Below are 22,611 nucleotides of genomic sequence, written 5' to 3'. Positions count from 1 at the left end.
GATTTTGCTGACTTGTTTCAGGGTGTGATGTGGTGCCGCCTGCTGAGCTGGGAGGATGGAGGGGTCTGTTTTGGGGCAGCAGTGAGAAACCAGCCCCCCAGGAGCCACCTGGAGGCTTTTGTTGGGTTTTTTAATTGCTTTTTTTGAATATATTGCCCCAGGAAGGCTGTGGGGTGCAAAGGCCACTTGGCTGATGAATGTATTGCTGTCTAAGTGCTCCTGATGAAGGTGTCCATGTGTAAGAGTGCCTTAGTGTCACCTCTCCCTGCTCATACATAGTTACATAAATATAAATGTACATGCACACGCTTTATCTCCTTCCCTAGAGAGCAACGGCACCAGCTGAAGCAGCTTCCCCTACACCTTTCTCATCAGCCCAGTAAGTCGCATTTTCAGTTGAGATGAAGATTTTGCCCAAAAAAAGACCAATTCTTTTTGTCTCCAGGCTCAGCTTTTTTTGCAGCACATCTCTGCTCCATCCCCGCTGCCTGAGAGGCTGTTGGAGCTGAGATCCGCTCTAACCGGTGTCCAATTAAACATCTTTTAACGTAACGGCTTCATTTGTACCCGCAGCCGGACTGGTTTTCATCGCTGGGAATGACCTTGACCCCTGTCGTACCCCTCTCTGTGTGTTCAGATTGGTGGGTTTCATAGTGAAGAGGAGAACTAGAGCCCTTAAAACCTGTTTTGGTGCATATGTACCCATAGACAGCACATCCTGAAATAAAACATATGCACCACTGTCCTCTTCTGGCTAAAGCTGTAATATCACAGCCGCTTGCCAAGACCTGCAGGACCCTGATTTTTGGATAAATTTGCCCCTCCCTGCCGCAGGGGATGGGATGGGATGGGTTGGGGGGGCAACTTCAGCACAGCCCTGGGTGTGCTGGGGGTCTGGGTGCAACCACCCGATCCTGAGGATCACAGGGTGCTAGGGAGGGTCACCCCCCATCCTAATGAGCTTTAAGTAAATATTGTGGCATGCAGTAAAAATCCGGTGTCTCGGATTAATTAAGCTGCTGTATTTCCATCCCCCAGACAGGGGCACTGTTGGATTTAATTCCTGGTATAAGACATTTTGGTCTTTTTTCCCTATTTCAGTTTAGGCTCCACTAAAGCTTCTCCAGGAGGGGCACGAACTCCCTTGCGAGGTGAATTTAAGAATACTGACAGTAACTGCAGTTCTCTTGGGTGTTTTTTTCAGAGCCACCCTAAGCCAGCACGACCCAGTGACCACCGAGCAGACAAAACTGCTGCTTTGGACACACCAGCAAGAAATTCCTGCTGTTACGAAGCATCATCTGCTGCGGGGACTCGGTTTGGAGGCTCAGGCAGAATAACCTGAAGAGACAGAGCTGCTCCTCAAGCTGCTGCCCGTGTATCAAAGGAGGAATGAAGGGAGCAGACCTGCGGGGGTTAAATAAGGACTTGAGATGGGTGCTTTGGTGTCATCCTTCATGGGTGCCGGGTGAGATGCTGCTCTCCCCAGGGAGAAGCATCGGAGCGAGCAGATCCGTGCTCTGGTCAGAGGTGGGGAGAGTTTCTAATTACTGATACAGAATAGCCCGATTTCGGTGACCAGGAGCTGCCGTGACGTGGGTTTGGGTTATGCAAACCCGCCGAGGAGGTGACAGGCGTGGAACAGGAGCCTGCCCGTCCATGGGACAGCATGGAGTTGGGCAATGAAGACCCGCGGGGTGGAACTTTATCAGGGTCAGCGTGGGGTCCAGAGTGATTAGTGACAGTGTTTATAGACAGCCCGATGAGGGGGGGGAGATCAGATTGCCCAACACCACCCAGGCATGAGGAATAGCATAGCACAACCTGGTGAAAGCAGAGTGGGCTGAGAAAGTGTCATGGAAGATTAGAAAAGGGGGAAATGCTGGTGAAAGCGGCCTTGGGGCACAGGGACAGCGATGGTGGAACCATCATTCTCCAGTTAAAGAGCTGGTCCGGGGACTGGGATTCTGCTCTTCGCCTCCCCTGTGTGTTGGGAACAGGGTTGTACCGCAGACCTGCCCGGGATCCCCGACCCAAAGCAACAGCAGAGGGTCAACCTGTCTGAGCATCCCTTATCTTCTGTGCTCCTCTTGCTGACTGGAGCCAGCCCCAAAGCACAGGGCTGGCGCTATGGGCTCCGAGATGCTGAATAAAACACATTGCTGTGCCCCACGGGGGTCCCGAGCAGGCTGAGCATGCCCTGCCAGCAGATTGTGACCTCTAAACACATTGCACGGGGGCTCACTAGCAGCATTTCGGGCTTGGGGAAGGAGCAGCTGATGGGAAGGACCTACTGGCTGCAGATACTGGAGTGTTGCCCACAAACCAGGTGGGAAAGAGGACTGGGGAAGGTGAGAGGGGACATTGCTGCCCCTGGAGCGATGGCAGCTCCATCCTGCCTGTGACCTGAACCTTCTGCCTCATTATCCTGAGTGGGGATGCACTGACAAGTCAGATCCATCCCTGCCCAGGCTCTGCAGGTCTGGGGCCAACAAGACCTCCAAACATCCTTTTGCTGAGTTAGTCCCAGCTTTTCCTTCTGGGTCTGGGTTTTTCAGGGTGCTGGGAACCCCAGCTCCCAAGTGCGTGGAGCAGGTCCCCTTTTTCTCCCCCCGTGCCATTGCCCAGCCTTGCCCTTCCCTCTGCATCTGCCAGGGATGCGCTGGAGCATGGCCGGCGCTTGGCCGGTCCTGCCGGGCAGATGGCAGGCAGGCCAGGTCGCATCCTGCAAAGGGACCCAGAGAAAGCCATGGTGAGAAGCTTTTGTTTTGCCGCCTGGAGCTTCTTTTTCAGGTTTCCAGGGCATCGGTGGGTCTCTGGGAGCAGGAGCAGTGATGGTGTCCAATCCTCAGCTGGTGGTCCCCTGTCCTGCTCGGGATGCACATGGGCAACCAAGACCCTGGAGAGAAGCTGGATTCAGCACCACAGCTTTGATGCTTCCAAAGCACACGTAAGTCCCACAAATCGGGGAAAATATAGGAGGAGAAAGAATCAAGTGGGACAGAAACCAGGGGAAAAGGAGGTGATGGAGATGGCAGGCACAGCGAGGAGGGAGAAACACAATCCACCCCTGTGGGTACATAATTTATTTGCCCATTAGGTATTAATAAGCCGGCCTTTTGTATCAAGTCTCCTGACGTCCTTGTAACAACTTCAGGCCTTTCTGTGGAGCATCACCCTCTCTGGGTGTTCCTGTGCCACTTGCCATGCTAACATGATTCTTGATATGTCCCGTGCCTTCGTTACCACCATTCAGCTGAACGAGTAATTAATGAGATTCCCCATCGCTGCAGTGTAACCATAACCTCTGGGAAATACCCGCGAGGCTGAACCATCTCCTGGGGATCCTGGGCATGCAGGGGTTCAGGTGGTGCTTACAGGACAAGGTGAGGTTTCGGGGCTTCCTCGTCAGTTGGGTTAAAGCAGAATGGCCAAGCCAGTGACTTGGACAAGCCACAGACCTTTCTTTCCACCACCTGCTGTTCATGGTTACTGCAGGATTGGACATGGTACCTGATACCAAGACGCAGATCAGCTCAACGTAGCAAGTAGAGGTGGAGAAGACCCATCCATCCTGTTCACCATGCTCATGGCTACCCTGCAGCCTCCATCAGGTGCACTCCTCCCGTCCTCCTCACCAAGCAGAAGATAGGTGGGCTTAACCTATCCTTTGTATTCTTGGGATAACAATGACCAGAACACTGTACCATAGGCTTGGAAGAACCCATCAGAGCAGCCGAAGTCAACAGCAAGCTGGTTCTTGGTGACTAAGGGAATGAAATGGGCCTTTGCTAATGGGAAGACCCTTTTGCAACGCTAACCTCTTCCCCGGCATTGCCTGATGCTGCTGCTCAGGGCTGATTTTGAATTTACCCACAGCATGGGATGCTCGGTGTCTCCTGGCAAACCCCCTGCAGGGCTCCCAGGGCCTCTCCAAGACATGGGAGGGCCACAAGTCAACTAGTCCCCAAGGTAATGTCCTTGTGTCCCTTAGGCATTGCACAGGGAAGGGCGGTGGGGCCAGGACCCAAACCTGAAGCCACACAGCTCCTATTCAGGACATCAACGTGCCTTGGTGGGACAGAGAGGCTGGACCACAGCCCACCCTGGGCAGGTAAGAGCTGCTGGACTCTTTGGTGCCTTTTAATCTTAAAACGTGAATGTTGCTTCTTAAAACAGGTGTTGCTGCCAGGTGAGAAACTCTTAATGTCAAGAGGAATCCCTCACCTTGTGTGCACGTTGTCCATGGAGCAATGGCGGGGACAAATCTACTCCCACATAATGAAGGTGTCACTTGGGGGGATTCAGCTCAGGAGTTGAGCTCTTGGGGTACAACCCTCTCTCAGGGCTGGTTGTTGAAGGGTTTGGGGTTGTTGGGGCAGGTGGTACCAGTGTGTGAAGATGCACCACAGCCCTGCTCGCAGCACCGTGGTTGTTCCCCGTGTTTCCTTTAACGCCAAGGACAGCCCCACGGGGTAGGGTTTCACCAGGGATAGGATTTCCGAATCTGAGTCTTTTCTGAGACAAACTCTTTCTAATCCTTACGTGCGTGTCAGAGACACGCAGACACCGGCCACGTCCGTAGCCACCCAAGATACTCCTATCGCTTGAGGAAGGGCTGTAATTTAGCCTGGCTGCACCGGGCTGCAGGTGAGTGACTGGTTTTAATTCTATTTACGGTGCTTACAAAAGTCTGTACGGTATTGATGATATAATGGAAATGTAGCTGAGCCCAACGCCCATGGAAAGGTTCCACCTATATTAAGCAACACCTTTTGTTTTACTTTTTCATCGCTAAGATGTGGAAGGATCACCTGGTTGAAAAGGTTTCCATTTATCTCCAGCTAAAATGGTGTTTGGCTCATGGTTGTGCTGATACAGGATTTTTGGATGCTCTTGGGTTTGTGCCTGAACCCAGACAGATCCGCTCTGTGCTTTGAGCATTTACAGCCTTTGTTTCTCGTCCAAGACTTAAATAAAGTAGTTACTCTTGGCTGTGATCTTTTTAATGGGCTTGAATGCTTTGCAAGTCTTCCATTAGAAAATCATCAGCCGTTGCAATCTGCTTTATTGGAGCATATGCAAGAAACATTGACGACATCAAAACACATGCGAGGGAATATTAGTTGCCTTCAGCCTGCTCGAATTAAACTGTAAGGAGCTGGGGTGAAATAATTCAACAGTATTTCTGACAGGCTGGAATCCGTGGCTGCCAAGGAGCCACTTAAAACCCGAAACAGTGGCAGGAGGATCCATTCTATTGGGATGAATTAAATGGGGAGAGGATGAGGTGCAGAGGTAGAAGACACCAGATTCATGCTGCAATAATTAGAGTTAATGGGATCTTTCTTTTAGGTTGGCTTGGTCTTGCCTGGCAATAAAAGGGATGTTTTAAGTGATCCTGAGGGACTGAGCGTGGGAATCCCCACTGTGCTTATCCCGGTGACGCAGAGCGGGATGTGGGGATGACTAATGGGAATATTGGGTCAAACTTGCTGCTTCTTCCAGTGGATTCAGTGCAGTTTGCATTTAGTGGTGAAGAGTAACATGGTTTGCAGAGAGTTTGGTTTGGGTCTTCCTGGTCTGAGCACAGACAGAGCCGGTCCTGGCGCTGGCTCAATGCTCACTGGCACTAAGGAACGCTTCCATCAAAGATAACCGGTCACCGTGGGTAAGGGCTGGGTGGAAGGAGTCTGGAGATGACCCTGAGGGGCAGCTTTTTGCTCTCTCTGAGCTCTGGGATCTCCTTTTCCCCACAGCTGGATTTTCCAGGATGCAAAAAGATGGTTGGTTTTATCTAGTTTTATTTCCTTGGAGTTTTTTTGAGCAGCATCTCTGGGAGACCCTGACTTTACACATCCCACCGCCGGGATGCTGCAATGGTCAGCGCAGCCTCATCTCTATGTTTTTCCTTTCCCGATTCAACAGCACAGCGAGGAAACCTGCCCCAATTAACACAGGCTGTTACGAAGCTCGAGGGAAAGGCTCAGCATCCCGAGCTGCTGGCGGGAGGAGCTGGGATGCAGGCAGGGGCTGGGGGTGGTTTTTGGAGGTCAGTTGGGAACTACCCTGGGCTGGAACTCGCCCCATTCACTTGTGCTGGGTCCCTTTCCAGGGTGGTGCTCTCATTTTTGCCTTTGCTTGTGAAGTTGTGGGGTAGGGAAGGATGGTCGTGCACTCTGCTGGGGCTGGGAGAGAGCTGGGAAGGGAAATAGCTGCGGTTTCATCAGATCCTGCCAGCAAAGTGGGGCTTGAAACGGCGGCTCAGATGCCATTGCTGAAGGCAATAGGTGACGTTCGTGGTTCTTTGGACTAAATGAGGAGTTATGGCTGCATCCAACAACCGCTGCTCTGCACCTTGGTTGGGGCTGCTCTTGGCTGGGTCCAGGCAAGGGGTGACCCCCCTGCAGATATAAAAACAGGGTGGAGAAAGCACCCAGGGGTGCGGTTCCTGCTCCCAAAGCTGCAGCAGTTTGGGACCTACTGGCAACTTCACTCCCAGGAATGGAGAATTTTCCTGTCCATTGGGGTGCAAGCGAATGGGGTCCCTGTGGAATCAGCACCATCCCAGCAAGCAGCCCTGGGTGGGGGGATGCAAAAAGAGCCACGTTTGAGCATCACCTCCTCTTCCCCCACTCCAGCCTTCTCCTTCCTCACCCTCCCTCAGAAAGCAAAGACCACTCGCGTGTTTGCGGACACAGAAACGGTGGCTTGGGGTCCCGGTGGCTGCTGCTGCAGGACCCAGCGAGGGAGGAAAAACCCATTTTCAGGCACAAGGAGAACGAGGGCACCGAGTCCCACTGGGCTCACGTGGGCACCGGCGTCGCCTTCCCGCCCCGCACAGAGAGGCACGAGCGTCCCCGTGCCCGGCGAAGGGGCGGCCGGGCTGCAGGACGAGCAGGATGGAGACGGGAGGACCAGGCACCCCAGGCACCGGGGGAGGATGAGGATGATGCCCAAGCCGGGTTTGTTGCTCCCTTCTTTGCAATGGGGTGAAGTTGGGGGGTGGAGGAGAAAGGAGGGTTTGGCAGGTGGGTTTGGGGCAGTTGGGTGCTGAACTCCTTTGCTGTTGGGTGGGTTTTTTTCAGTCATGGTGACCAGGGGAGAAATTTAGTTTGTCCTCGGAGTAAATCAGAGTGAAGGGCTCCCGATCGCTGGGGCTGTGCTGTGAGTAACCCCGACTTTGCTGCGAGACGGAGGGTCCCACTGACATCATCCCAATCACTTTAATCTTAATTATTTTTTGCTGCTGGGTCCAAATTACAAATGTCCTGAGTTGGAGGCGATTGTGGGCTCAGGGGTTGCTGTGATGTGGTCTATGTAGCGGCTCTGGCTCGGCACACAATGCCACAAGCCCCGAGCGACGCCAGGACCCCCAAACCAGCTCTTTTTTGCTGCCGCTGTTGCAAAAATGGGGATCAATGCAGGTATCACTCTGACCCGATTAGCAGCTTCCTATTGCTTTCCCTTTATACTGTTTTTGGCTCTGGTTGACAACTGCCTAGCAGGGTTTGCTGCCACTGCGGATTTTTTACGGGGGGACTAAGTCCTTTATTTGTCCTTAGGAGCAGATTGAGGTGACAGTGCTGAGCTCGGGGCGGGCGGGGGGGCCGTCCCTCTGTCCCAGCACTTTTGGACAGACTGGGAAACTTTCCCATCGATTTGAGATCGCGTTGTCTTTATCGCGTTACAGCCGCGGTAAGCAGGAGGTGGGGGGGGGTGGCTGTGTCCCCCCGGCCCCATCCAGGCGCCCAGATGGAGCCGGGATGCTCGGGCGGGGGAAGAAGATCAGTCCCTGCATCTCTTGCATCTCTTCTGGTGCGCGCTGAAAGCACTTTAAAAACACTTTGTGTCTGTCTGTCTGTCCATCGGCCAGTTCATGAAGGGTCTAAAAACCACTTTGCAGCAGCAATAGCTTTGTGAACCCCAGTGGAGAGCAAACCACCCCCAAAAGCCACCGCAGCCCCCTCCAGGTCAAAACCCCATTTAAATCTTTTCCTGAATGAGGCTAAAATCCTGAGTCCCAGCACGGGGAGGATGCGGAGGGCTCAGCACAGCCTGGCCCGCACCCAGGCCATCGCCAGCTCCTCCGGCATCCCCGCAGAGCTCATTTCACCCCATCTGGCTTTTCCTGCCTTGTTCTGCAGCAGTTTTTATGGGGCACCCGGTGCGGGGCCACGGCGGCTCCCTCCGAGCAGGGACTCGCCCTCGCTTGTTATTAAATTACATCCTGACCTGGTTAATCCACAGCTGATTAATTTTGGACTCTATGGCTGGGTATCAGAAAGGTTTCATCTGTCTCGTGGTGTGTACTGTATGTACCAGGCTCTCTGTTAATCTGATTTTTTTTAAATATATAAAAATATGGGTTGAAAATCAGAATGAGGTATATAAACTGGGGAGGATTAAAGGGGTCTGGGTGGGAACCCTCTGCCTGCGAGGGCAGATCCCTCCATCTCAGCACCAGGAATCCTGTTTGGGATCTTCCTCCTGTGCATCTTTTCCTGCAAGGCTCCTGCTTGGCTGTAAAGCACCAGCTCTGGGGAAACTGAGGCACAGAAGGGGAATTAGCCCATAGGAGTCGGTGGCTGCTGGTTCAGCCCAATCATTTCTTTGCAAACATATCTCCCAGGAAGGCGATGAGCCCAAAACTTCTGCAGCACCTTCCCCAGCAGCAAACCTGGGAGCTCCTTGGCTTCCTCCAAGGATGCTCTGTGCCTGATCCAGAGCTCAAATACCCCCTTAATTATCATCATCCCTTTATTCCTTAACCTCAGTGCCAGAGCAGCCTGTCCAGCTGGAGCCAGTCCATAAACCCAGCACTAAATCGAGGGGCTTGAAGGGTATGGGTTGTGCTTTTGTGTATTGCAACGCTTGCATTTCCCCTCCAAAAATATCCAGCCTTCCCTGGTGCTGGGCAGTTTGCTAATTTAAGGGTATTTCATGCAGGGCTGGGAAATAAGAAAAACTCACCCCAATATCTCAAGGGGCCATGGAGCCAACGCAGCTCCGTCCAAGAGCCGTGTAGCTGGAGCAGTGCTGCTGAACCCCAGCTAATTAGTTCTGCTAAGAAAGAGGAAAACGAGCAGGGGCTCATTACAGCAGTAAATTGCTCTGCGGAGCGAGGCGTGTGTGTGGCGCGGAGCGGGGCCCGATGGCTGTGCTGCCATGTAGGAGTCTCCGCAGGCTTCATTTTGCTTGGGAATTAGGGGCAAAATCGAATTAAGTGCCATTGCCTCGTTAGGCGGGAGCGGTGGTGGGGTCTGCAGGACCTCTCCTGTCCTCTCCTCCTTGTTCCCACCCTACAGTTCATCCCACGGCACATGATGGGCAAAATGGGTGTGATGAGCTGCTCAACCCTCTGCCCTTCTCCACACAGGGAGAATGAAGCTCTCTGTGTAAATGTGGGTCCAAACAATAATTTAGGGACCTGCTGCAAAAAACCCACCTTTTTTGCCAGCTAATCTCTCCTGTAGCAGGACAAGCTTGGGCTGTTTTATCTCCCCTCCAAGAGCCTCCCTTGGGGTACTTAAATCCTGAGGACTAAAAGGTTGTTGAAAGTCACCTTGGCTGAATGCAAGGGCAGAACTTTCCTGAGGGTGGCCAGGGAAATCTCCAGAGGTGAGTTGTGTAACCGCCCCGTTTCTTGGAGGTGGTGATGTTATTCTGGGCATCTACCCCTGTACCCGTCTCCCCTGGACTTTAACACTGCTTTGACTTCAGGGATGTTCCTATTAACAGCTGGTATTTAGAATCATATAATCATTCTGGTTGGAAAAGCCCCTCGAGATTGAGTCCACCCTTTCCGCACCCCGGCACTGCCCCATGTCCTGAGAACCTCATGTCCGTCTGTCCAACCCTCCAGGGATGGTGACTCCAGCACTGCCCTGGGCAGCCTGTTCCAATGCCCCACAGCCCTTTGGGGAAGAAATTGTTTCCCAGATCCAACCACAGGCTAAATATAAGCACCATAGCCTATAGGGTGCAGAAGGGGGTATATAGCATAACCTCACCCTGAAGGACCCAACCAATGGTCTGGATAATGTTATGTCTTGTTCCCATCGCAGGCAGACAGACAGACATGAGTATATGATGCTCCAGCCAGTGGGTCCCAGACTCTCCTCTGGGACGGGGTGGTTAAATGTGCTTATTAATGTCATGGGAGGAGAAATAGCTCAGAGGACAGAAAAGGCAGCAGGAGGGAGGGAAATTGAGGTGAGCAGGTCCCTCAAGAGCAAAGGAGCGTCACCGTGGAGGAATTGAGGCTGAAGGACGTGGGCAGGAACGTGCTACCCCCTCCTCTGCTTTCCCTGAGTGTGGAGACCTGGGAGGAGATGGAGGAGGAGGAGGGTGGGAAGGTCACCTGGGTGAAGGTGGAGGTGGGAGCCAACCCCATGTGGGTGAGACCACCCTGGAGCACCCCTGGTGAGGATGCTCATGAGCTCTAGAAAGGAAAAATGGGAAACAAATATATATATATATATATATATATATATATATATATATATATAAATCTGGGTTGTTTCAGTGAATCATGACAACCTGCCTGGGTCATGTATTTGTTAATTACCGGAGGTTATAAGCCCAGCGGCGCTGGGGTCTGAGCCAGAGGCCGGCTGGCAGCCAGGAGAGAGGAAGGGACACGTTCCCTCTGTCCCTGTCCCTGCCATGCCCTCCGCAGGGCTATGCCAGCCATACCCGCTACTGCCGCCCGTCCCGGCCACCCCTGGGAGGGGACGGAGATGTCCCACGTGGTGGTGGCACCGTGGCCGTCCCCTCCTGGACAGGAGCCCGCTGCACCCACAGCCACCGGCAAGAGGTAGGTGGGCGACGAGGGACGCTCCATCCCTTGGGCTTTCCCCTCCCTCCTCTTTTTAAAATCCGTATTATACGTTAATCATAACAAGAGCCCTGTCACCTGCTGTAAGTCTCTCCCGGTGTCATCGCCATGGGGGTCCCTGTCCCCGCTCTCCGCCTCCCTCCCGGGGACCAGCTCGGACCTCACCACGTCACGGCCAAGACTTGTCCCGGGCTGGACCGTCCGGAGCATTATTGGGGATTAAAGGTGACATCGGGCAGAAGGACACGTCCTCCCCCGTCTCGCTCATCCCAACGAGCAGGTGGAGGCAGGAGGTGGGTGGCCGGGTCCCCCCTCCCCAGACGAGCGGGGCATGGGGTGTCCCCTGCACCCCCCAACCCCTGTCCCCATGGACCCCCGGCTTTTTTTAGGGCGATGGCAGAACCGAGGCTCCGAATCGCGCCACATCCTGCCAAAGCCCGTCCCCAGCTGCCAATTATACACTGAACCAAATACAGACGAGCCTTTTAAATGACATTGTCTGTGTTGTCCCGAAGGGACCTTGCAAGGGTATGGCTGGAATTATTTTGGTTATTTTCCCTCCCTACACATCCCTATGTGTGGTTAATAATTCTCTTCCCAGATGCGGAGAGCCTTGGCACCTCCATGCCCTGTGCGGGTAAGTCCCCGTAGGTGACGGTGTCGGTGGGGGGATACGGGAGGAATCACCTTCCCCATCCCAGCACTGGGGTGGGATGGGGGGGAGAGATGCTCAGATCTCCAGTTTTCCAGAAAAACCTTGGAAATGGCCGTTTTTCACCCCAAGAGAGCGAGGAGGATGGAAGGACAATGGGTGGGAAGCAGAGGGGAACTGCAGACGGGGGGTCTGGATGGTTGCGGAGGGGCCGGCAGAAACCTCAGTCCCAATTTACTGCTTTCTGATGGGCAAAACACAAACTCCCTCAAAAATGACCTTTCTCTTCCGCCATCTCTCTCCATCACTTGCTTTTTTTTATTATTATTATTATTTTCCCCAGCCAGGGATTTCAGCTGAAGGGTATTAGTTAATCAGATTCCGAGAAGCAGATGTTAGGTGATTTAGGAGGAAAAAAAGGCAACTTTCTAGTGCAAGCCTCCGCTGAGCCCGGAGGACGCGCTGCAAAGCTTGGGGAGGGTGTTTTGTGGCTTTGGACAGCACCGTTAATTTTAGTCTATATTGAAAATGAGGTGGACGGGGTTGTCTGGGGGTTTGGGGACCCGTGGGGCAGCCGGCTCCAGCCACAGCGCCTTCGGGGGCTTTGAAGGGAGGAAAAGTCAGAGCCCTGCATTGCTTAGGCAGCCACCTGAGGGCTTGAAACAGCGCGGAAAAGCACCTTTTCCATGTCCCACCGGGGAGGATGAGCACAACGTTCCACTTCGAATGGTGACCATGGCGTGCAAACTGTCCCTTCGCAGCTCCGTGCCTCAGTTTCCCCAGGAGGGACAATGCCGGGGGGCTCAGCTGGATGTGCACGGGGGCTCTGGAGCAAGGCTGGATTGCAAGACAACACCGTTTCTTCTGTGCCCAGAACTCTCAGGTTGAAGCCGTCCTACCGAGGAAGGGCTGGGGCATCGTATTAAGAGTTAAGCTTAATGCTTCAAATACCAAGATCATCTCACGGCGCTGACTTAGGATGCGATTTCACGCTCAGCTTTAGGAGAAGGTCCTGGGCGCACGGTCCCTCTGGTCGCCCATGGATGGAGATGTGCTGGGGCAGGTGGCTCCCCCACCACTCAACACCCAACGCTCCCACTCTCCTCGTCAAAAGGATTCCTTCTTTTCTGATTTTAAAATAATCTCTGGGGGTTTGTATTAAGAAAAAAATAAGGAAAATAGGGAAAAGTTATGCGCTGCTTTTTCTTTTTCTGTAATGCTTTGGTTTTTTCTCTTTTCTTTTTACTGGTTTTTCTTTTTCCTTTTTCTCCTTTTTTCTTATTTCTTCTTCTTTCTCCTTTATTTTTATTCTTTTTTTTTCCGTTTTTCTCCTCAATACTTTTTAATTGTCTTTAATGCTTATTTTTCCCTCAAAAGACTCAAGAGAGCTTTGTCACACTGGGCTTGTCTCAGCATCCCTTTCCCTACCTCCTGATGCTCCACAGGCACCAAACCGTGGCTTGTCTGCAGCTCACCCTAATGTCAAATAGGGAAACCGAGGCACCAGTGCGGCTCAGTGCCCGCGGATGGATCCTTTCCCAGCACGAAGCGGAGCCTGCGGTGACTGTCCCATGGCAGGACTGGTCCCAAATAAATAGCGCTGCTGCTCTGGGCAGACGTGGCCTAAATTGCGTTGCTATTCCTGGCAGCCGAGGGCATTTGGGCTTTTTGGCTCTCTGAGCTTGGCTGGGTGCGGAAACCAGCATGTCCTTGGTGAGCAGCAGCTCCGCGTGTCTTCCCGTGGTTTCTCGTGTAAAAATGTGTTTCTGGTGTAAAGAGGGGAAATAAATCAGGGGGTTGAGTTTGCTTATAAGCTACATTTTTGGGCGAATCTCCCCAGAACCTTTCCCTGTTAACCTCTGATTTCTTTATGTGCTTCTCCCTGAGGCAAAACAGGTAATTTCCCGGCTCTGTAACTTGGCCGCGTCTCTGGGCTCCTCTTTGACTTTGCCTTTGGGTTCGGTACAAAAGCCGTGGCGTGTTGGGGAGACGTGTGCCCAGGAGAATTTTGGGGACGTGATGTCCATTGTTGAGCACCCGACATAGTCGGTCTGGGGGAAAAAATCCACCCATGGCTTGAGTGATGCTCTCCAAGGGATCTGAGTGTTTAGTCCTCGTCTTCTCCCTATGGCTGGGAACATCAGGGCTGCCACGAAGGAGCCCTAGGAGGTCCTGGAGGACATCACCTCGCTGCTGGCGCCCCAAAGTCTGGATGAAGACAAGGGGTCCCCATTTGTACCCTCTTCACACAGAGCACAGGAGTTGTCCAAGGCTGGTGGGCACATCCTTCTCCTCCTGCCTTGCCTTCCTCATGGGCTGGGCTCCCCAAGTCCCAGCATGGCCCCTACTTTGGGAATTGCTTCCTGAATGCTGGTTAACCCAGCTGCAACGTGCCCAGGACATCCTGGGCTTTGACCCAATGGCTCTCCCAGCAGCTCAGCAGGACCCCCGTGTTTCCTACCTCCAAATCCTGCTTCAAACTCTGGACCCGCAAATATCTGCCATGACCCTTTGCTCTGCAGGGCTGGGGACCGGCTGGGTGGGACACCCAGGGTCACCCCATCCTCTGCCGCTGCCTGACCTTGGTGCTGTCGATGGTTTTGGGAGGTTTAACGATGATGGTGAAGCCATGCCAAAAGGGTTTGCAGGATCCGGAGATGAACGACTTGCTGGAAGTATAAGGCTTTTGCCAGTCAACGAAATTAATGTTTTCATTTAAAAAAAGCAAGGTTTTCTGACCTTGGGTTTGTTTTATTCTTTTTGGTTGAACCAAGACATACATGTGCACAATTCAGCTCTGTCTCTCTCCGTTCCCTTGCAGATCCTCGTAGCGTGGGAAAGACACAAGCTGCCGGCATCCGACCCGGGGATTTATGCTGCTAATCTGATTAGTGTATGATGGACGTGTCCAGTTGGAAGGAGATGGAGGTGGCACTAGTCAGTTTTGACAACGCTGATCAGATCGTGGAGGATCCCTGTTATTCAAACGACCTCAGCCCCGCTGGGCAGTCACGGAAAGGCCATCCCAGCTGCGCCAACCTCCTCTCCAACCTGAGGATCCTCATCAACAGCGAAAATGCCAACAATGAAACCATTTTCTCCAGGTTTTCCGCTGAGTTCAGTGAGCACCTGGTGGGGGAGAGGGTGGGCATGGATGAGGGGGACCAACGAGTCATCATCAACATCGCTGGGCTGAGGTTTGAGACGCGGCTCAAGACCCTCAACCAGTTCCCCGAGACCTTGCTTGGGGACCCCGAAAAGAGGATGCGCTACTTCGACTCCATGAGGAATGAATATTTCTTCGATAGGAACAGGCCCAGTTTTGATGGGATCTTGTACTATTACCAGTCTGGTGGGAAAATACGGCGCCCGGCCAATGTCCCCATCGATGTCTTTGCTGATGAAATCACCTTCTACGAGCTGGGTGATGAAGCCATGGACCAGTTCAGGGAGGATGAAGGGTTCATCAAGGACCCTGAGACCCTCTTACCAACTAATGACTTTCACAGGCAATTTTGGCTGCTCTTTGAATACCCTGAAAGCTCCAGTGCGGCCAGGGGTGTGGCTTTGGTCTCCGTCTTGGTCATTGTCATCTCCATCATCATCTTCTGCATGGAGACCTTGCCGGAGTTTAGGGAGGAACGGGAGTTTAGATCCACCCAGGAGCTTTCTAAGAACCTGACAGACACCTTGCTGGCCCACAGCACCTTCACGGACCCTTTCTTCGTCATAGAGACAGCCTGCATCATCTGGTTCTCCTTCGAGCTGTTCGTTCGGTTCATCGTGTGTCCCAGCAAGACCGAGTTCTTCAGGAACATCATGAACATTATCGACATCGTGTCCATCATCCCCTACTTCGTGACGCTCACCACCGAGCTGATCCAGCAGAGCGAACTCAACGGGCAGCAGAACATGTCCTTGGCCATCCTGCGGATCATCCGCCTGGTCAGGGTCTTCCGGATCTTCAAGCTGTCCCGGCACTCCAAGGGGCTGCAGATCCTGGGCCAGACCCTCAAGGCCAGCATGCGGGAGCTGGGTTTGCTCATCTTCTTCCTCTTCATCGGCGTCATCCTCTTCTCCAGCGCCGTCTACTTCGCCGAAGTGGATGAGCCGCAGTCCCACTTCTCCAGCATCCCCGATGGCTTCTGGTGGGCCGTGGTCACGATGACGACCGTTGGCTATGGAGACATGTGTCCCACCACCTTGGGTGGCAAGATCGTGGGGACTCTGTGCGCCATCGCGGGGGTGCTGACCATTGCGCTGCCCGTCCCCGTCATCGTCTCGAACTTCAACTATTTCTACCACCGGGAGACGGAGAACGAAGAGAAGCAAATTCTGCCGGGGGAGGTGGAGCGGATCCTCACCAGCGTGGTGACAGGAGCCGGCAGCATGGAGTCGCTCAATAAAACCAATGGGGGTTACCCTCGAGACAAGGCCAAAAAATGATGCTGGAGGCCCTGACGGGACTGGGCCGAGTCGGGTGGGGTTGGCTGGATAAGGTATAAAACATCTGCACGCTGGGATTTATTTATTTTTAAACCAAATGTGCTGCTGCTTTTTTTTTTTCTTTTCCTAGACATTTTTCAATCTCTGATTTCCTGCGGCTGTTCAAATAAATACCATCTTTCTTATCTCTCTTCCTTGCCCATCAGTCTGGTTTTTATTATTTGATACTCATCATCTGCTGGATGTTTTTGTTCTTTGTCCGTGGCATCAGGATGGAGTTTCCCAGAGATTTCCCCCATTTACCAGCGGAGATAAAAGGGCAAAATGACATGAAATGCTGGCCGGGGTGAGGATGGGTCCAGCTCCCTGCTTTTCTTAAGCCATTTAAAATCATTCCTTCCCACCCCCCAGGATCTGGGGGTCTCAACGATCCCCAGGTGCCAAAAGAAAATTAAAAGTTATATTTTTAGCTGGATCTGCCTCAATAATTTTGTCGTCACAGCAGGATGGGCAGTGATGGGTGGGGGTGTTAGGAGAGAGCTGGAGGCCGATCATGGTGACACCAATAAGAGACCAGAGCATGGTGGTTTCTGATGGAAAACTGAGCGTGGAGAGAGGAAAAGGGAATTTCCTGTGCAACAAATGCTCTGCTCGTGGGTTTTGTGGTGTGCAAGTGGCCATAGAGATGAACCACCCTCACCTTGCAGCTTTTATTGCCCCGTGTTGCTGCAAACGGGGCACAGATCAATGAGAATAACGAGCGCTGACGGTTCCGAGAGCTCGACTCATGGTAGAACAGCACTTCTGGCTTTCTAAAAAATGCAGATTTGATGGCAGAAACCAGCAACAGATCATTCTGCCGTTCTCTCTAATGCCAGCAGGTTTTCTTCTGAGAAAAACATTTTGTTCCAACTTCACTCTTCCACTTGGCTTTTTTTTTCGGTTGTTTTTAATGTTTCTGCCTACATTAAGATCACAGTTTCTCCTGCAGCGTCTACACATCCGCTCTTATATCCCACATCTGTTACACTCGGTGTCTCATCTCCCGAAGGTTCGACACGATCATTACGCAACGTGCCAGCACCTCCGCCTTGCAATTCCATTCAGAAAGGAGCAGTGATTTGGTTTTTTTTAGTGTTATTATTATCCCCGGATCCATGAGCTGAGGACAAGAGGCACGAACCCTCTGCAGCCACAAGAGCTTATTTCCCATTGATCCTAAAGCGGCGGAAAACTGTGAATACCCAGTGCCAACACTCAGCTGGATAAAAACCTGCCAGAAAACCCCTTTCCCCACCCAATTTGTAGCTCAGGACCCTCCCAAATCAAGGGCCGAACTCTGTGCTCCGCAGGTCGGGGTTGGCATCGCAGCCACGAGGTGGCAGCGCAGGACAGCGGGTTTAAATGAAATAAACGATAACTATTTAAAATATATATATATATTTGCTGGGGTTTGCTTCCCCAAACGCACTTTGAGAGCAGATTTAAAGTGGGTTTTCTGCCCACCTGCAGGTCGAACTGCGCAGGGCCATGCGGGAACAAATTCGGGGACCCTCTCAGCCCGCACGGCCCCAATCTTCCATTTACAATCCCAAATCCAGCAAGAGCGCCTTCCCTCCCAATGGGGGATCCCGTTACAGATTTATGCCAAAATCGAGTGATTTGGCACTAAATTGTCGCCTCCTGCAGTCTGAAGCCGCAAGGACATCGTGATGTGTAATAAATAAATCAAATCGACACAGTCATTGCAGTGTTTTATTTTCCCCTCAATTTACAATATTTTGTTGCTTTCACTCAGCACCGGCTGCCAAATCTGAATTACATGGCTCTCCGCGATAATGCAGCATCTGCCACAGCCGTAGAAATAGAAACCGCTGCCATTATAGCACCAAAATCCACCAAAAAGCATAAAAACCCCTCAATGGGGAGAGGCCGGAGCACAAGAGGTGCCGCTGCCCCCCGCAATGAACCCCAAGGGTCACTGAACCACCCGCATTCACACCTCAAAAATAAGCTTTAAGTGCTGCTTCTGCTCAAGAGGAAATTGGGCCTTTATTTGCTGTAAATGCTGATTTTTATTTTATTTTTAATTATTTTTTTAATATTATGTATTTATTATTGCTGGGGGTTGCTGTAGGAAGCTCAAGTGATACGGGGTTTTTCCACCAGATATTTTTAAAGCGGATTAAAAGCGCGTGTCGGCACTAACTCTTAGCACAGTTCATTAACCCCAACACCCCGCTCTCCTCTCAGACTCAAGTGACACCAAGAGTGGCCCCCAAATCCCAGGCGGTACCTGGACCCCAAGCAGATGCTTAAGCTGGAAAACATTTCCCTGCATCCCAAACGCCACATCTGGCCCCGGCCGCTGCCAAACACATTGCGGTGCTTGAACTTTGGGGAAACCCATCCCTCAATCCCCCCATGCCCAGCTACTTGATATCAATTTATTCTAGCTGCAAGAGAGATTAGATCAACAGGCTTTTTAAATACACCGATAAGACGTGATGGGGCAATATGATGGGGATTACTACGGGAATGGTTTGTGCAGTAGGAATTGTGGGAAAGCTGCTAAAACTCCCTGTAAAAGGAAGTTTCTGCCCCTCTGATTTTTGTCTTTCCTGCCGCACAAGTAAAATCAATTAAAGTCGAGTCTCCGCCACCGCCCGCACAACCGGGCTCAGCTTTGGGGAGGCTTTGGTAGATAAATGATGCTGCTCATCTTTACATCGCAGATTTTATCATGTGCCAGGATAAAAACCACTTTTGCTCTTCCCAGATTGCATCACAGTTGGTTTTTAGTGTATAAAATACAGCAGGGAGGTGACAGGGAGGTGGCAGCCACGACATGCACAGAACACCTTGGGAAAGGGATTTTTGAGGCCACAAATGTTTGCCACGCACACCCCCCTTCACTCCGCTCCTTCGCTAGAGCCGGGTTCTGCTTGGGGCTGGGGCAGAGCTTTGCTAAGCCAGACCTTGGAGCAGCTTGGCCTGAGCGTGCCTCAGTTTCCCCATATAACACAGAGCTTATAGCAACACTCAGAAAAGCACTTTTAAGATGCAAAGTGGGCACCCGGCGGCTGCGGGAGAGGGGAAGAAATGGGCGCGGGGGGCTCAGGGTTGGGCAGCCGGCAGCACCACCCTAAAAATCGATGTTCTTGAAGTCGAGGGAGCAGCGGTAGCGGCCGTCGAGGAACCTGGAGCAGATGAAGTTGGGCAGACACGGGCAGGTGTGGTGCTGGCGCTTCCCGAAGAACGGGACCTGGGGAGAGACGAGAGTGTCGGGGCTCGGCTGCGGGCACAAAGCTATCAACCGGCACCGAAAATCCCCGGCTCTTCTCAGAGCTTTAATAGACATACGCCTGAAATTAATTTTTGATCCCTCTGAAGCCCTTCGCACCTTCCTTGTGTGAGCAGAACCTGCGGCAGCACTAAATCTCGCAGGATCGATACGGGAGCGGGGAGCGGGACGCTCCCCCCGGGCCGGGATGCTGCTGCTAAATCCTCGCGGAGGAGGGATTGCGGGGATCAGTGCGCTGGGGTTGCTTATGGGACAGAAATCGCGGCGCCTGGGTATTAACTCGGCTTCTCCTCGCTTGGCGGAGCATTTGCGGCTCAGTTTGGAGCAGCGCAGGGGCGCTTTGCTTTAAATGAACGGGCTGGGTGGCTCGGTCATGGTCAGCAGCACCCACGGGACATCCGAGCATCCCCAGGAGAACAGGAGCTGAGGGGAGACCTTCTCATCTCTGAACTGCCTGAAAGGAGCTTGGAGCCAGGGGGGTCGGGCTCTGCTCCCCAGGAACAAGCGCCAGGAGCAGAGGAAACGGCCTCAAGTTGCGCCAGGGGAGGTTGAGGTTGGATTTAGGAACAATTTCTTCCCCAAAGGGCTGTGGGGCATTGGAACAGGCTGCCCAGGGCAGTGCTGGAGTCACCATCCCTGGAGGGCTGGACAGACAGACATGAGGTTCTCAGGACATGGGGCAGTGCCGGGGTGGGGAATGGGTGGACTCGATGATCTCGAGGGGCTTTTCCAACCAAAACGATTCTCTGATTTTGGGTGACACAGGCAGGCAGGAGGTTGCTCAAGTCATTTAGAGGCTGGAACCAGCTGCACCGCACCAGCTCGGGGACCCCAACGCTGCTGCCGGAGCCTCATCCCAAACCCACCCCAGCCCCCTAACACTGACCCCCATCCCCATCCCAAAGCTCGGTCCCCTTTACCCAGTCCTTGACCCCCGCCCAGGTACCTTGTGGCTGAAGGGGTGGCACTCGTCCCCCTCCTGTCCCAGGGGGGTGCACATCCGCAGCCCCCGCAGCCAGAGGCTGACGGCGCAGCAGGTCCCGCTGCCGCACTGCAGGTCCCGCTCGCAGGCCTGGGGACAGGGACAGCGTCAGCGGGACCCGGGAACACGTCACTATCCCTTCTGGGGGGCAGCGCAGAAATCAGCCCACACCAAACTGCTGGGGTAACCTCTCAATGGGGGGCTATGGGGGTCTCGCGTTTGGGGGTAAGCTGGGGAGGTTTGGGGCAGGGCGGAGGTTGGATGGGGGTGATGGGGTTGGGGTGCCCATAGGGATGTGCGATTTTTTTCGCTTCTGGAAAACTTCCTAAAACCTGACGCGGCGCTGGGGGAAGAAGCAGAAGGAGCAACTCACGGGAGTGACTTCCCACACAGGTGAGATGGATGTGGGAACAGCATCCGTGTGCCGGAATAATGAGTAATAAATGGGGTAAATAGATCAATAAATAAACATAACATGCAATATAAAACACAAAATAAAATGAACTAAATCACACTTAAAAAGCAAACAGCAAAAGCCACCGATTCCTGCCTTATTTTGGAAAACGTAATAACAAAAATAGATAAATGTCCCGTGTTGGGGATGGATCAGCACTTACCCCCGTGATGACGGCGCCGGGCCCGGGGGTGACGAGCAGGAGCAGGAGGAGGGTTTGCAGGAACCAGCCCATGGTCTCTGCTGCTCTGCAGCAGCCCCGCACCTCCCGCCCTATATAACCCCCCAGCGCCGTGTCTTCCCCGATGATCTCACAACACGCAGATGAGACCTGAATCTCTAATGGTATTAAAAAAATACCAATGAACCACCGAGGAAGGGAGAAGATCCCACCTCTCCCACCCACACCATGTCCCGGGGTGATTTTTCAGCTAAGCCAACACAGCTGGATTTTCCAACCACACCTCTATGTCTTCTATCCCTGACAGGTGTACTTAAGAAATTCATTAAGAATTTGTGATTATTTAGCTAAAAGAAAACACACTAATAAAGTTACCTTGCTACTTCTCGGCTCGTAAGAGCACAATGTGTAATAATGTGGCTCTGTGATAAATATCCTGTAGAAATAAAGACTCGGCTGCATCTGTTTCTGAGAATCAAAGAAGGCAGAGAGGGAATAACATCTCCTTCAGTAATGACGGTGTGTTTGTGTTTGCATTTAATGTTGATTTATGGCTTGATGTATATCCGCTATACCTCAAATAGCATTTGGTGCATCTGCTGCGAGCATACGGGAATAAGAGCAGCGGTTGCTAAAGAAGCTAAAAAGGCAGGAAAAGATGGAATTATCGGCTTCTTTTTCAATTTCGACATCCTGAGGGGATGGAAGGGACAACATCCCAATGTGCTCGGGGGAAAAAGGAGCAAGAAATCTCTGCCGCCTCTGCCATGCGACATCGTCATGGAGCTGGGGCTGCGTGTCACCCGTCACCTCCTCCCATGCAGCCCTTTGGGAGTCCAGCAATTTACAAACAAATATATCTATAATAAAAGTTTAAATACCAACACATGGTGCTGGATCCAGCCGGGACCCCCAGGATGAAGCTGGGCTACCAGAGCTCCCCACCAGCACTTTGAATTTAGTCTCTTCTGGCTTTTCTCACTGAGGAATAAACACCCTTGAGGCTGATTTTGGGGATTCTCCCAGTCAGGAGGAGCCACAGCCCCAAAATTCTCTCTCAAGGGGATGGAGCGTGTTCAACAGATCTGGTCCATGGGGGCAAATTAGGGACCGGGAGCAGCCGGGGGGCTCAGCCCGGGGGGGTAAAACATGGCCCGAAGTGATGGGCTGGGGGTTGAAATCAGGGTTTGATCAGAGCCACGTGGCTTAATGGGCCTTTTCTGTTGAACTTCTTTTGTAGAGTATCAGTCCAGTGCTAAATCATCTATTTAATTAGTTAAAAATAGCCCAGGCATTTCCCTGCCCGGAGAGCAGCACTTCTTTTGATGTGGCAGCTGTTCTGCTGCTTCTCTCAAGTCTCCTCCACCTGGGCTTGAATTAATTAATCCCAACTCCTCCAAAAACCTTCCCCATCAGAAGGGAAGTTGTGCTGAGATGCGGATGGGATGGGGGGGATGTGGACCCAGCCTTGCGGGGGAATATTTGTACCTTTGTCCTGTGTTGCTACCCAGGGTGGGGGGAAAATAATCATTAAAACAATATAAGTAATCCTAAATCACCCAGTAAGGCAGCGGGGAGCCCCCGGGCGTGCAGGATCGGGGTGCTGCCCGAGGGAGCTCCCCGCTTGACTTGAGGAGGAAGAAACATAAATAAAACACGAAAAATAAAATAATAAATAATAAAATCCTGCTGCACTTCGCTTCCCCCATCAATAACATTTTAATTTTCTGACCTGACAAGCCGAGATCTATC

General features: G+C 52.5%; 2 protein-coding genes across 2 annotated transcripts; one reads left to right on the top strand and one right to left on the bottom strand.

Annotated features, from left to right (window-relative positions):
- Nucleotides 1-14,387: 14,387 nt before the first annotated feature.
- On the top strand, nucleotides 14,388-16,340 carry KCNA10 (potassium voltage-gated channel subfamily A member 10; the record flags this gene model as incomplete). The annotated part of the gene is made up of 1 exon (XM_080358512.1): nucleotides 14,388-16,340. One exon carries the CDS (start codon nucleotides 14,388-14,390, stop codon nucleotides 15,936-15,938), a length of 1,551 nt encoding a protein of 516 aa, XP_080214638.1. The 3' UTR covers nucleotides 15,939-16,340.
- Nucleotides 16,341-19,083: 2,743 nt separating this feature from the next.
- Nucleotides 19,084-20,913, bottom strand: PROK1 (prokineticin 1; the record flags this gene model as incomplete). Its single annotated transcript, XM_080358427.1, has 3 exons — nucleotides 19,084-19,203; nucleotides 20,189-20,314; nucleotides 20,842-20,913. 3 exons carry the CDS (start codon nucleotides 20,911-20,913, stop codon nucleotides 19,084-19,086), a joined length of 318 nt encoding a protein of 105 aa, XP_080214553.1.
- Nucleotides 20,914-22,611: the final 1,698 nt, after the last annotated feature.

This window comes from Nesoenas mayeri (genome assembly GCF_963082525.1).
Source record: "Nesoenas mayeri genome assembly, chromosome: 23".
In the NCBI taxonomy this organism is placed as follows: domain Eukaryota; kingdom Metazoa; phylum Chordata; class Aves; order Columbiformes; family Columbidae; genus Nesoenas; species Nesoenas mayeri.
The sequence above is the reverse complement of the archived record's forward strand: the minus strand, read 5'-3'. Positions and strand labels throughout refer to the sequence as shown.